This window comes from Pteropus alecto, unplaced genomic scaffold (assembly GCF_000325575.1).
Source record: "Pteropus alecto unplaced genomic scaffold, ASM32557v1 scaffold134, whole genome shotgun sequence".
NCBI classification, from domain to species: domain Eukaryota; kingdom Metazoa; phylum Chordata; class Mammalia; order Chiroptera; family Pteropodidae; genus Pteropus; species Pteropus alecto.
Genome location: NW_006436283.1, coordinates 12401824 through 12415112, shown reverse-complemented (window position 1 = coordinate 12415112; position 13289 = coordinate 12401824). Strand labels below are relative to the sequence as shown.

The following is a 13289-nucleotide window of genomic DNA, read 5'->3' as shown; positions in this document are numbered from 1 at the left end:
TTAGTACCTGATCATAAAATGCCATTGAATACAAGAATGAAATATTAGAGTTGTGGAGATATGGGGGGATACTTGAAATAACATAGAACAAAGTAAGTGTTAGTATGAGAATGAAAATAGAAAGGACCCCCCACTTCCATTTTCTTATATTTGTTTACGGGGCATGAACATATACTAGTGGCAACCTCAAAGGAAAACCAACTAGCTTGGCTTATAGCGTTCAGAGATGGGAAATCTTTATTTAGCTAAGAATCCAGGAGCAAAAGAGTCTGTGATATTAATTCACAGCAAGACCAGGCTTTGCAGAGAAAGGTAACCTCAGCAAGCTAAGAAGAGATGAATAAAGTAGAAGGAGCTCTGGGATTAAGCTCTGTTCAGAATTGTGACACTGTGGCCCCCTCAAAGCACAGATAATCTGGACTCATTGACTATAAAGAAGCAATGAAGAACTAAGAGCACTGCCCAACAGTCAAGGTGCCTGGGTTTGAATTCTGGCTTCACCTCTTAACTCGTTGCGTGATCTGGGATAAGTTACTTTTCCTCTCTTGGCCTCCATCTCCTCATCTGTATAAGTAGGGATAATCGTAGGATTGCTATGAGATAAAGTACTCAGTCCAGTATCTGGAACGTAGTATATGTTTATTAAATGTTAGAAATTATTAAACAAGATGTGATTGAGAAAGTGCCACTGAAATGAGATATGTAGATCAGTAGTGAATGCCTAACTTAGAGTAGGTGTTATGAAAAGAGCACTTTATCTCAAAGAATTCGAAGTTAATTGGGATTCCACAATGTATGAGGTAATGTGACTGATATTAAAAAAAATTATACAGTTAAATGAATGTTACGCAATGCCCTTAAAACAGTGAGAAGACTATTTTTCTCTGCCCTTCCCATGCCACTTTCAAAATAATATTAGATATGAACAATTGATATTTTCTAAACTTTATGTAAGATGTCAAAAAATACTTAGAAGAACACTGCTGTTTTTATTGATCTATAACATACACTTTCATGTTTACTATACAAACACAGCCTCTAGCCACCATCTCAAACCAGACTGAGATCCCCTAAACATCTTCTATACAGAAATTTTCATATACATAACTTCAGAAATCATGCTTGGCATAAAGCAAGATACATATAATGTGAATAAATGCGGAATTGTGAAGTTGGACAAGGTTGGTCAAGAAACCTTTCTTAGAAGAAATTAACTTGAATGAGATTTTGGAGAAAAATCTTGGTATAAATTGGTGGAGAAAAGAGAAGTGGATACTTTAGATTTAACTCAGGCAAAGTAATAATCTAGAAGTTGCTTGGTGAACATGGAGGCAGATCAGAAACAGATGGATTATCTTTGGGATATTTCACAGAGATCATGAAGAGTCCTGTGTCCTTTTGCTGTGTGCATAATTCAAAATAAACAGAATCTAGAAGTTCTAGTACCACCGGTAACTCTTACTGAAATTTCTAGACTGTGTGGGTTTTCAGGAAAGGGGCTGACTTTTAACAATACCAAAGAAAATTTTCTATATTTTTTGTCACTTTCTCCAGTATTGCTGTTTCCCCTTTTTCTCTCTAGCCTTTGGCCCTTCTCATAAGGATGGAAACACTACTGTTTGGTGTCTGGGCCCTGCTGGCTTTCATCCCTTGCCCAGGTGAGGCTATTTGGGAAAGTTTCTTTAGCCAGTATCTGCCTTGGTACCAGTGGCTGGGCAATGAGAAAGAGGATAGGAAGTCCTGAGTGGGGTGACACTTTAGTATTCACACATCTGGACCCTTGGGAGAGATTCCTATTTCTTGGATCACTAGGACACAGAATCTATGTGTGTCTGGCTGTATTGGGATAACCCAAATTAAGGGACAGGATAATAGACCATCAGGGAGAACTCTCCTTAAGAAATATGCCTTCTCTGCTTGGCTCCCTGCTGCACAGGACTGCCCTATTTTTCTGATTTTGATAATATTTTAACTTCTTTGTTGCCACCCTCTGTCATGAATAAGATTTTGATAGTACAGGGCCCATAGCTCAGTTGTGAGGAGTTCTCCGAATGACGAGAAAGGAACTGGACTCTTAGTGGGTAACATTGCTGCAAGAGTATGTATTCGCAGAGGGGACTGGTATTTGGGAGATGAAGTAGATGGTAGACTTCGAGTAGCTAAAGGGGACTTATAGGGAAGCTTTCATGAGACTTTGCCTCTCACCTACATCACACATCTAAAATTTACCTGAGAGATATGTCTCTCTCACTGCACCTGAGAAGGTTTCTCTAATGGACTAAACTCTTAAGCATCCCCAAACATCTGCACCAAAGCAAAATGGAACAGTCTCACTTTGAGGAGGGTGAAAAGTTCCATGGGAAATGAGTGACCTTGAGAGTCACCTTTAGATTAGAGGTTCTCATAATTTAGTGTGCATAAGGGTCACCAGGAGTGCTTGTTTTGTTCGTTAGCGTATTTCCAGGTCCCACCTTCACAAGTTCTTAATCATTCAGTTTGAGGTGGAGCTAGAATTTGCAGTTTTACAAGCATTCCGGGTGACTCTGGGGAAGGTAATCCTTAGGCCATAATTTGAGAGAAACACTGCTTTGAGGTATAAGTAAGTAACAAAGCTCTTTATCTTAGGGGTCGATGAACACCATGAGGGCCCTCAGCAGCCAATCCTGGGAGCTTCCAAGATTTCTGGAAGTTTAGGAAGAGAATGATTTCCTGGGCATAATTTTTAGCAACTCCGTAGTTTCCATGGTGACACTAAAGGAGAAATCAGACCCCAGGAAAGATGATGAGTAGAGAGAATGGTGGTGGAATCAGGGTTTTAACTTGTTCATGAAGGGTCTTTTTCTCGCCTAGTCCCCTGTTCATTCAGGGTAGGTTTCCTATTCTCTAACTTGGAACTAGATAAGCAGGCTCTGTGTTTTGTTTGGGTCTTGTGGTTCTTACCAGAGTTTGGCATATGTGGTTGATCATTTCAGGAGCCACAGAAGAGCTATTTGAGGTTTCTGTTTGGCCAGATCAGGCCCTGGTAAAGTTTGGAGAGTCCTTAATGGTCAACTGTAGTACTACCTGTCCAGACCCAGGACCCAGTGGAATTGAGACTTTCTTAAAGAAAACCCAGGTGGGCAAAGGGCCTCAGTGGAAGGAGTTTCTCCTGGAGGATGTCACAGAGGATTCTATTCTGCAGTGTTTCTTCTCCTGCGCAGGGATCCAGAAGGACACAAGCCTTGACATCACCATGTATCGTGAGTGGGGCTGAGGGCTGGCGGGGAGGAGAAGAATGCGGGAACGTGACTATCTCTTATTGAGGGAAAAATTAGAGATTTCTTCTAGGGGAGAGAATTAGGGCCCTTAATAAAGATTTCTGTCCTACTGTAGGAATTCAAGAGCCAATTACTTCCATTTCCCTTTGGTGTAGGCTTTTAAATTAGGAACATACCATAGAGAAAATCCAGACATCTGTGCTTGAGTATGTTCACACACAGGTGGCATATGCTAATAACACTAACTTATAAATGATTAAAAAATGTGTACAATTAATGCTGAATTATTTGCCACAAATTCTTAGAATAAATAGCAACCGGAAAAAGGAGGGTCTTTGTGGGCTGGGGCAGCTGGCGAAGTCTTCGTGGAAGAGGAGGTGCCTGGGCTTCACTCCTGCAGAATGGTTAGGATTTGAAGTGATGGGGATAGGCGGGGAGGGTCTTTTGGGTGGGCACATGGCATCGGCAGGGATATGGCTTTAAGAATAAGTGTGATCCCTGTGAGGCAAGAGTGTGGTTAACTAGGACGTAGTTTTGTGTGATGCTGAGGTGCTCCTCAGAAGCTGCTCATGCCTCTGAAGCACCTCAGGTAAGAGAAAATCTCTCTAGAGCACAGACCTCCCTCAGCAGTCTCATTTCTTGGCTATGGATTTCGCCACCTTCGATGGGCAGAAGAGTCAGAAGACTAACTCGTCCCATCTAGGGCAGGGGTGGCAGAATGCTGACACTGTTGATCAGATGGTTTAAGGGTAGCAGTCAGTCACCTCCTAACACAGGCTTCCTGTCCTATACCATTTCTTTTGGAAGGGGTGAGTAACCTTCTCTCATCAAACCTACTTTTTGTCTTAAAGAGCCACCAGAGCAGGTGATCCTGGAGCTGCAGCCTGCATGGGTGGCCGTGGATGAAGTCTTTACAGTGAAGTGCCATGTGCCTAGTGTAGCACCACTGGAGAACCTCGCCCTCACCCTTCTCCAGGGTAACCAAGAACTACATAGAAAGAACTTTACGAACTTGGCTATCGCCTCCCAAAGAGCTGAGGTCACCGTCAGTGTCAAAGCTCAAAGGGAGAATGACAGGTGCAATTTCTCCTGCCGTGCAGAACTGGACTTGAGTTCGCATGGTGGCGAGCTCTTTCACTCTAGCTCAGCCATCAGGGTACTCCGGAGTTTTGGTGAGTCAGAGCTCGGGTGTGGGAGGAACCCTAAGGCTCATTCTCCCCATCATACCTTTGGGACTAAGTCCCCACAGGGTTCAGGTGTGAGCGTAATTGAGCTCTACCTCTTCTTGGGCTTTAAACACCCTGGAGGACAGAGAGCCTTTTTGCCCCATTCCCTTCCTACGTTGTCAGGTACTACATGACAAGATTTATCATGGCTTTTCTCCTTTCCTTTTTCTCATTTCTTGACAGAATTCTCTGAGCACCCCCAAGTCTGGGTCTCCCCACTTCTGGAGGTTGGGATGGCAGAGACTGTGAGCTGTGAGGTGGCTAGAGTGTTCCCAGCCAAAGAGGTCACATTCCGCCTGTTCCTGGGAGACCAGGAGCTGAGCCCCTTCTTCTCCTGGGAAGAAGACACAGCATGGGCCAATGCCACTGTTCGGGCCATGGAAGCCGGTGATCAGGAGCTGTCCTGCCTTATATCTCTGGGTCCAATGGAACAGAAAACAAGAGAGCCGGTACATGTGTATAGTAAGTTACCGGCCCCTTCCCTTCCCCATGAGGGTTCTCTGCCATTGAAAACTTCCTCGGTAAAGCCTTCGTGATTTGACTGCAAATACCCCTGCTAACTTTTGTGGGGTTTGCTCTCCAGTGAACATCAGTCTTCATCTTCCTCTGATGAGTTCAGGCAGGTTGGAGACACACATTGAGACAGTAGTTCTCCCCAGCCTTCGCCTCATTTCCTTAGGCCATCCTACTTGGATCCTTGAACTTGTTTCTGGGAACAGTTACTTGAGGCTAGGAGGAAATCTGCAAGATGAAAAAGACATCTTGCTATTCTTGCTGCAGGGACCTAGCCAAATGTGGGCACACTGCGTTTGTTGTAGAAGTTCTCAAATTCCCAGAATGCCTCGTTGCTCCTGCCATTCAGCACAGAAGCAGTTGTGGTAGCCACAGTCTTTCCTCTGTTGTCTGCCCACCCAAGGGATACCACCAGCAGCAAGAGGACAGAATGGCTGCCAGTTTTGAGATACACGTTTGGTTCTCTTTTTCCTTTTCTTATAGGCTTCCCTCCACCAATCCTGGAGATAGAAGAATTATACCCATTGGCAGGGACAGACGTTAATGTGACCTGCACAGGGCATGTGTTAACATCACCCAGTCCTACTCTTCGGCTTCAGGGAGCCCCAGACCTCCCTGCCCCTGGGGAGCCTGCCTGGCTTTTACTTACCACCAGGGAGGAAGATGATGGCCGAAATTTCTCCTGTGAGGCCTCTTTGGAGGTTCAGGGTCAGCGGTTGATTAAAACCACTACGATCCAGCTCCATGTCTTATGTGAGTATAGGTCTGATCCTTCTGGTCAAAAATAGGAGTGTTAGTCTCCCTTTCCTGCAGCTTCATTGTTAGAGTTGCCATATTTTTCTCATTAAAATAAAATCAAAGGAAAAAAATAAAACTAAAGCACTCCAAGCTTACTTTACCCCCAACAAAGTGAGTGGGGAGAAACTTGAGGGGAAACGGGCACAGAGAAGAGAAAGTGGTTAAAGTGATCGGGCATTAGTCGAGGGCCCATGGCTGAGAACGTGGGAAGTGACAGTTGGAGTTTATGCTGAGGAAATAAATTTCCACATACAAATTTGTATTTTGAAAAGTAGAAAAGTCCTCATCTCTGGGTTCGCTACTACCCATGGTCTCACTCACTGAGAAACAAAGGTGGAAAGCAGCGGCCCCGAGGCCACCATTGGCAGAGCAGTCTTGTTCATTTAGTCAAAATCTGTTAAATGCCCTATGCTGCACCTCAGACCCTTGTCCCTAGGAAATGGAGGAAACGAGTGGACCAAAGCAGGGCACTGATGGGCCTCTTCTTGGGATAGAAAGTTGTGACAGCATTTGGGTTAGAGGAGGGAGAGGCGAACATGCCTGTGAGGAGGGAATGTGCACACTGAGCTCTGTTCCTTCAGGTACTCTTTTTTTTTTTCCAGATAAGCCACGGTTGGAGGAATCTGGTTGCCCTGGCAACCAGAAATGGGTGGAAGGGATGGAACAGATGCTTGCCTGCGTCCCAAAGGGAAACCCAACTCCTTCGTTGGTGTGTACCTGGAATGGAATGATCTTTGACCTTGAAGTGCCACAGAAGGCAACCCAGAACCACACTGGAACCTACTGCTGCATGGCCACTAACCGGCTGGGCTCTGTCAGCAAAGACATTGCTGTCGTTGTTCAAGGTGACAGTAACTCCCCTGCCGCCAGGCCCAAAATGGGGTTCGGGATTCTTATCCAGACATGGAAAGAAGAAAGATTTCAGTGGGCTGGGGGTGGTGAGATGAGAAATGGGCTTGGTGGGCTGGGGTGTGATTCTCTTGCTCTGGAACCCTCCCAATTCTATCTTCTGTGCTTGGGCAGGACTGGATGAAGGAAACAGCTCCACCATCTTCATCATCATTACTGTTGCCCTTGGTGTGGGTGTAATCATCATAGCGCTGTATTTGAACTATCGGCCCTGCAAGATAGAGAGGAGGAAATTCTCCTATAGGCAGAAAGAGAAGAACAAAGAGGAAGAAAGCCAGTTTGCTGTTCAACAAGCAGAAAAATGTAATGCACATAATTGTTAAGTAGAAACAGCTATTTGGTTGAAGCGACCTCTGCTACTGTAATTTCCTAAGGGAGGGAATGGGGTAGAGGAGAAAAGAAGAGACATTATCCTTTGCCCTGTGCAGTCGCATAAAACAAGTGTTTCAGGCCCCCATGTCCCTTCATGTCCCTTGCATCCAGTCCATCCACAAGTTGTACTCCCCCAAGTTCACTCTAGTCACTAGGAATTTCAGAACTAGTGAGAAGGCCTCTTGCTCCTTGCTGTAGGCTTAATCAGTCCACTCTTAGATTCGCAAAAGAAAATCCCACCCTTGCCTCATCATCCCTGTTACCACTGCCCTTTGCTCCCAAACATCAGACCGAAGCAATAGAAATATCTCAGAAATGCAACTCATTTCTCATGGTTTCCACATGACTAAGTGGGAACCAGTTTCTTTGTCCAGAGACAGGACTTTGAAGGGAGTGAGTATCAAACAAAGGGATAGGAATAGGAACCCTATTCCTGTCTACATGTTCCCCTGCTCCCCTAACCCGGGAGTCTGGAATACAGGCTCCCAGACCCAGCATGACGACAATGTTAAGAGTCAGTGGCTGGCCATACTTCACCTCACTAACCATCAGTTGTGTGCCTTGGAGGAGGATAATAAGAAATTCCACACTGAGTTAGAAAAGCAGCTTACCTAGCCCAGTGTTCTGCCTCTGGCGTGGAAGTTCGTGTTCTTCCGTGAAATTGGCTTTGTAGGTTAAGGGATCCAAACATCTCTGAACTCTTTTTCATAATCCATTATAGAGTAATCATCTGTGAGTTCACATTTGACATATTAATTTTTTTTTTTTTACCTGTGCAGGTCTTAGGGTAGAGTTCCAATGTTCATTCTCCCATTTCATAAAGAAATATGTATTCTCATATGTCTGCAAACTATTTTTTTTAAGCTTCGGGAGGATCCCTCCTGTGACAATATTTCCCACATCGTATGATTGAGCTTCCTTCTCTGTTCTTTGGAAAGAGAAGACATAAGGAGTCATAAAACCAGAACTTTTCTCCCAAATTGGACACATATGGGTCACTAAAATGTTGGATATGGTGAAAATAAAAGCGATTTTACAATTTCTCAAAGTATTTCTCTTTGTCATTGTTGAAAGCTTCGATTAAACCACGTGGTTGCACTTTGAGTATAATTTCTAAGAAAAGAATGTCAAGTTGGTAGCATCAACAACCAGCCTAGGTGGTGCATTAGTTCATGGCAGCAGCCTGTTTGACCAGCCCTCAAAACTAAAGTCTAGACTTCCAGATAGAGGTCCACAGCCTTCCAAACTGTAGACACTAGCTAGAAAGAACATGGCATCAAGCACTGAAGTGAAAAAAATTCTCTCATTTCTCCTTGAGTCTGGGTTATGGATTAGGTATAAAAATAACCCTTTGGTTTCAACACACGCAAGACAGGGCATACGGTGGTGAACAGAACGCTGCCCCTGCTTTCTGCAAGCTTACAGTCTATGAGAGAAGTCAACAGGAAATTACAATTGTGCTTTAACCCCTCTGACTGACTGGGAAAGCACAGATCCGTAGAAAATCACCTAACTCAGGATCAAGGAAGGCTCCCTGGTTGGAGATTGGAAATATTGGAAATATTTTGTTTGATTCTGCAAAACAATATCTTCCAAAATGACCTTTTCTGCCTCAATTTTTTCAATAAATATAGTAGCCACTGCTCTTATCATGTAATATAAATTACTCACTTTTCTGATTTAAACACTTGGGGAAATAAGTTAGGAAGCAGGTTTAGGAGCATATACAGCCGTCGAATCCAGGAATCTCTAGCCATTTCAGTTTCTTGGGATCAGCTGCCTCAGGTCTGGAGTTATTTCAGTCTGCAAACCCCACTTCAGGGTCCCAGTGTCCTAAAGCACAGAGAATCCTAAACCGAAGGGAGGAGGGGGCTCATTCGTACTTCCTGGATCCACCAGGGAGAGCCTGAAGGCTTAGCCAGATCTTGCCTTTGCTTCTCACTGCCACATGGTGTCACTGTTGACAGACTGTCCCACACAGTCCGTTAAACCTTGCGGTTCTGCAGATCCAGGTTCTGAGTTGGCTGCCTTGGATTTTTCAGGAGCTTGGTCCAATTCCTCTGGGCTTTGGTCCAGCTGGGGGTGACGCCTTGCATGGATTTCCAGGGTCACACTTCTTAGAGCTCAGTACCTTGGATTAGCCATCCTGCAAAGCTGTTCAGATTTGGGTAGGCTCCACCCTGTGTAGACTTGAAAACTTTTCCCTTTCCCTCGCCAAGGATCCACACAACCAGGAGTCTGGCGGCCCCTCCTACTCAATTCTTAAATCACGAAGGATTTCATTACATCTCTTTTCCAGAATAACAGCTGGTCTCTGCCCACTCTTCTAAGGGGAGCTGCCTGGTCTCCAGGGAGGAGCCCTGCCCCCTAAAAGGTTTGGATTATACTCTTTTTCTGAATATTAAGCAAACAGCTCACACTTACCTGCAGCTACCCTGATTATCTTTAGGGGAAGAGAGTGACCTTTAATACTCCAAAAGTTTACTTTCTTAAGAAAGTCAAAGTGACTTTCTGGTGTCTTTCTTTTTAGATCTGAGAAAAAACAAGTTAAATCTTCAGTGAGTCTTCTTACAATAGGGAGAATAATAATATTTACTTATTATAATTGGAAAGAAATGACATAGTATTTGTAAAAATACTAGCATGGTTTTGTATGTATGTGTTCACAAGTTTTAGTTTTCATTATTACACTAATAATAATACTGGTGGTTATTCATAATTATAATAAACTCAAAGCAACAGTCAGAAAACCGTGACAACTATTGAGGGCCATCAAAAGTCACATATACCATGGACACTTTTCTCTTTTCCATTGTGCTCTTTCTCCTTTTCTATTCCTTTCCTTCATCTACTTTTACCCCTTTTTTGTTCTACTTACAGGATGACCGATTGTTCCAGTTCGCATTGTGCTGAGGTGTTCTGGGACATGGGACATTCAGCACTAAAATTGAGAAAGTCTTATGCAAACCGGGACGAGTTGGTGACTAATACTAGTATCACTCAAAGTATTTCTCAGCTGTGCGTGTAGGGGGAGGAGAAGTTTGAATTTAAAAAGCTGCAAGACAGTGTCATGTTTGCTTGACCCAGAAGCCCAGGTCTTATGATTCTGAGGAGGACTTCTGAAGCAAGGACAAAGGGCCAGTTCTGCCTTCAAATGTGTATGATAAAGATGTGCCCGGAGAGTAGGATCCTCACCAGGTGCATTGTCCAGATTCTTGACGTCTCAAACAAAGAATTGAGCAAGACACCGAAATAGAGCAGGAAAAAAAGCTTTATTAGAAGGGAAAGTACACTTCCAGACGTGGAAGCAGGTCTGAGCAAGAGAAGTGTGGCTCAAAAGGCCTGGTAAGAAGGCCTTTGGGGTTTTTATCCCTATGTGCTGTGAGTGGTTACTTTTCTTAGAGGGGTGGGCTTCCTTGATTGACAGTTAAGATTGACAGGACTCAATGATTCATTATTTTGCTTTCTGCGCATGTTTGTTCCCAGAATTCAGTCTGTTATGATGATATTAATGAACTTCTGGGCATATGCATCATATTATGGTATAATGAAACTCAGGTGAGTTGAAGGTCGTTGGGTCTTCATTGTGCAGGTGTGAGCAACTGGCTTAAACTGATACCTAATTCTCTGCTTGTTTCTTTGTGGAAGTTACTTTTAGACTAAAAATGTCTTCTGGCTTGCTTAATTGTGGGCGGATTAGGGTGGACTTCAGTACCCCTCAGTCCCTAGACAAGGAAAAGAAGATACAAACTTGTTATTTAAATCATATATCTATATTTTTCTATTATTGATTTGCCTATTAAACAAGTAAAGGGAAATAGGCTTGGTTAATATATTTCTCAAAGAGTATAAAAGGACCTTTGGCCTAAAGTCCCCTCCCCTCTCAGACTCCAAGGGCCCTGTCTGGCCTAACACCATTTCTGCTAACAATAGGCCGATGACCCTATCAATGGCCAGAGGATCTTAGGAGTCACCAAATTTGAATTATTGATTTGCCTATTAAACAAGTAAAGGGAAATAGGCTTGGTTAATATATTTCTCAAAGAGTATAAAAGGACCTTTGGCCTAAAGTCCCCTCCCCTCTCAGACTCCAAGGGCCCTGTCTGGCCTAACACCATTTCTGCTAACAATAGGCCGATGACCCTATCAATGGCCAGAGGATCTTAGGAGTCACCAAATTTGAGGCAATTATCTGGATTTGAGGGGGAGGGCCTTTTTCCCAAGCAAAAGAGGGAAGAAAACTAAGTTTACTAAAAAGATTAGGAACTCTGCAAGAGATGTCCCATTTCATTTCCTGCTAAAAGATTAAGAATTTCACAAGTGATATCCCGTATCAAAGGGACAAAACTGACTATATGTGTTTCAGCAATGCTGATGGAGGAAATTCGGACATGATCATTTTAGGATAGAGTAAATTTAAAAGATTGTATGGAATCAGAAAAACATGATTCCAGGGGTCTAGAGTTACTTGAGCTTTGCCTTTTGAATTCTTCCTCATGCAAATCTCACTGATCTTACTCCTAGGAAGATTTTTCATTAGAAAATACTTTAAATTTTTAAAAAATTGTGGTAAAATAGACATAAAATTTACTGTCTTAAATGTTTTGAGTGTATAGTTCAATAATGTCAAGTACATTCACATTATTGTGCAACCAATCTCCAGAACTCTTTTCATCTTGCAAAACTGAAACTCTGAACCCACTAAACAACTCCCCCTTCCCCCTGTCCCTCACCCTTGGTAACCACGATTCTACTTTCTGTCTCTAAATTTGACTGCTCTAAGTACCTCCTATGAAGGACATCACACAGTCCTTGTGTTTTTATTACCGGCTTATTAGAAAAAAATTTTAATGACTGATTAGAAATAGGGAGAGCCAGAGCTGGCCCAGATCTTGCATCTCCTTTTGCCCCTTTTATCCAGACAGTAGCTGTGACACGTGTTTCTCATCTTTGTGGTCCCTAACTCAGTGGCTCTCAATCTAGTTTGCTCTTTAGACTCACCTGGGGAGCTTTTAAAAGTACTCTTGCCTGGTTCCCTTCTCAGACCAATTAAATCAGAATCGCTGGGAGAGAAGGCTACTGCAAGAGTTGTTAAGAAAGCATCTCAGGCATTTCTAATTTGCAGGGGAGGATGCCATCCACTCCCTAATTGAAGAACTGAAAGACAGAATAACATTTGTCAAATCAAAGAGTTTCGGGTAGATGGTCTTTAAGGTCTTTTTAAATTCTAAAATTTTGCAAAATCAGCTAGCCGCTTTGGAATTCTCAACCAGTAGGAATCGACTTGATTCAGCTCCGCCCAGTAGGAGCTGAGCAGATGCTCTCTGGAGTGTGGCTCCCCCTGCTGCCCACTGCTGTCATGACAACCCCCCTTCAGAATCCTCAGAGTAGCTATAACACCCCTCCAGGCACCCTTCTCCTGCCACATTCATTGAACAAATACGTCTTAAGATGGCTCACATTTCCTTTTAAAATACGTATTCAAGCCAAGAGATAACTATATTTATAATAATTACTCCAGTTTCTTAAGACCACGAGATTTCCAAATAATTCTAAGACCAGATGAAGAATTTTACGGGGATACTGGTTTCAGCTCAATGTAAGAGATACTTCTCTGAAACCAGAGCGGTTTAGTAGAGTGAGTTGCCTTGTGGAGTAGTAGTTCCCTTGATGCTAGTGCCACACAAGCGAATGCCGTCTGTAAGGGGTGCTGTAGGGTAAGATTCCTAAATCAGAAGGAATTAGGATGACTAATGAGGCCCTTCTAATTCCAAAATGCCACGATTTTAAAGTCAGACAATGAAAGAATGATCTAAGGGAGATGGATAGTTTCTGAGCTCAGAAATGGAGCTCTAGGCTTCTAATTATTCCAACTTTTAACCACTCCCCAAGGACTTAGGTTACTAAATGTAAAATATCCAAAGTGAATACAGGTGGGCTCCATGTTTTCTTTCTTTTTTTAAAAAATTATTTTTTAATTTAGTTTCAAGTATACAGTAGTACATTGGTTAGACATCTATGTAGTTCATAAAACGATCCCCCCAATTGCTCCCTCCCTTCACCCCATTCTCCCAGCCCCCCAAACCCCCCTCCTCTCTGTCCGACACCAAATTGTCCACTATATTTGTGAGACTGTTTTTGCTTAGTTTGTTCTTTCTATTCCTTAGATTCCGCACATAAGTGAAATCATACAGCGTTTATCTTTGTCTGCCTT

At 43.2% G+C, this 13289-nt stretch overlaps 1 protein-coding gene across 1 annotated transcript in view; it reads left to right on the top strand.

Annotated features, from left to right (window-relative positions):
• Window positions 1-8126, top strand: part of LOC102889075 (intercellular adhesion molecule 5) — a 9311-nt gene extending 1185 nt beyond the window's left edge. The window contains exons 2-8 of the mRNA XM_015589634.2: window positions 1583-1658; window positions 2973-3239; window positions 4109-4429; window positions 4667-4945; window positions 5480-5749; window positions 6397-6639; window positions 6818-8126. Of these exons, the coding sequence (XP_015445120.1) occupies window positions 1604-1658; window positions 2973-3239; window positions 4109-4429; window positions 4667-4945; window positions 5480-5749; window positions 6397-6639; window positions 6818-7026 (1644 nt within the window). The 5' untranslated portion in view covers window positions 1583-1603 and the 3' untranslated portion in view covers window positions 7027-8126. The remainder of the gene's footprint in view (window positions 1-1582; window positions 1659-2972; window positions 3240-4108; window positions 4430-4666; window positions 4946-5479; window positions 5750-6396; window positions 6640-6817) is intronic.
• The last annotated feature ends 5163 nt before the right edge of the window (window positions 8127-13289 follow it).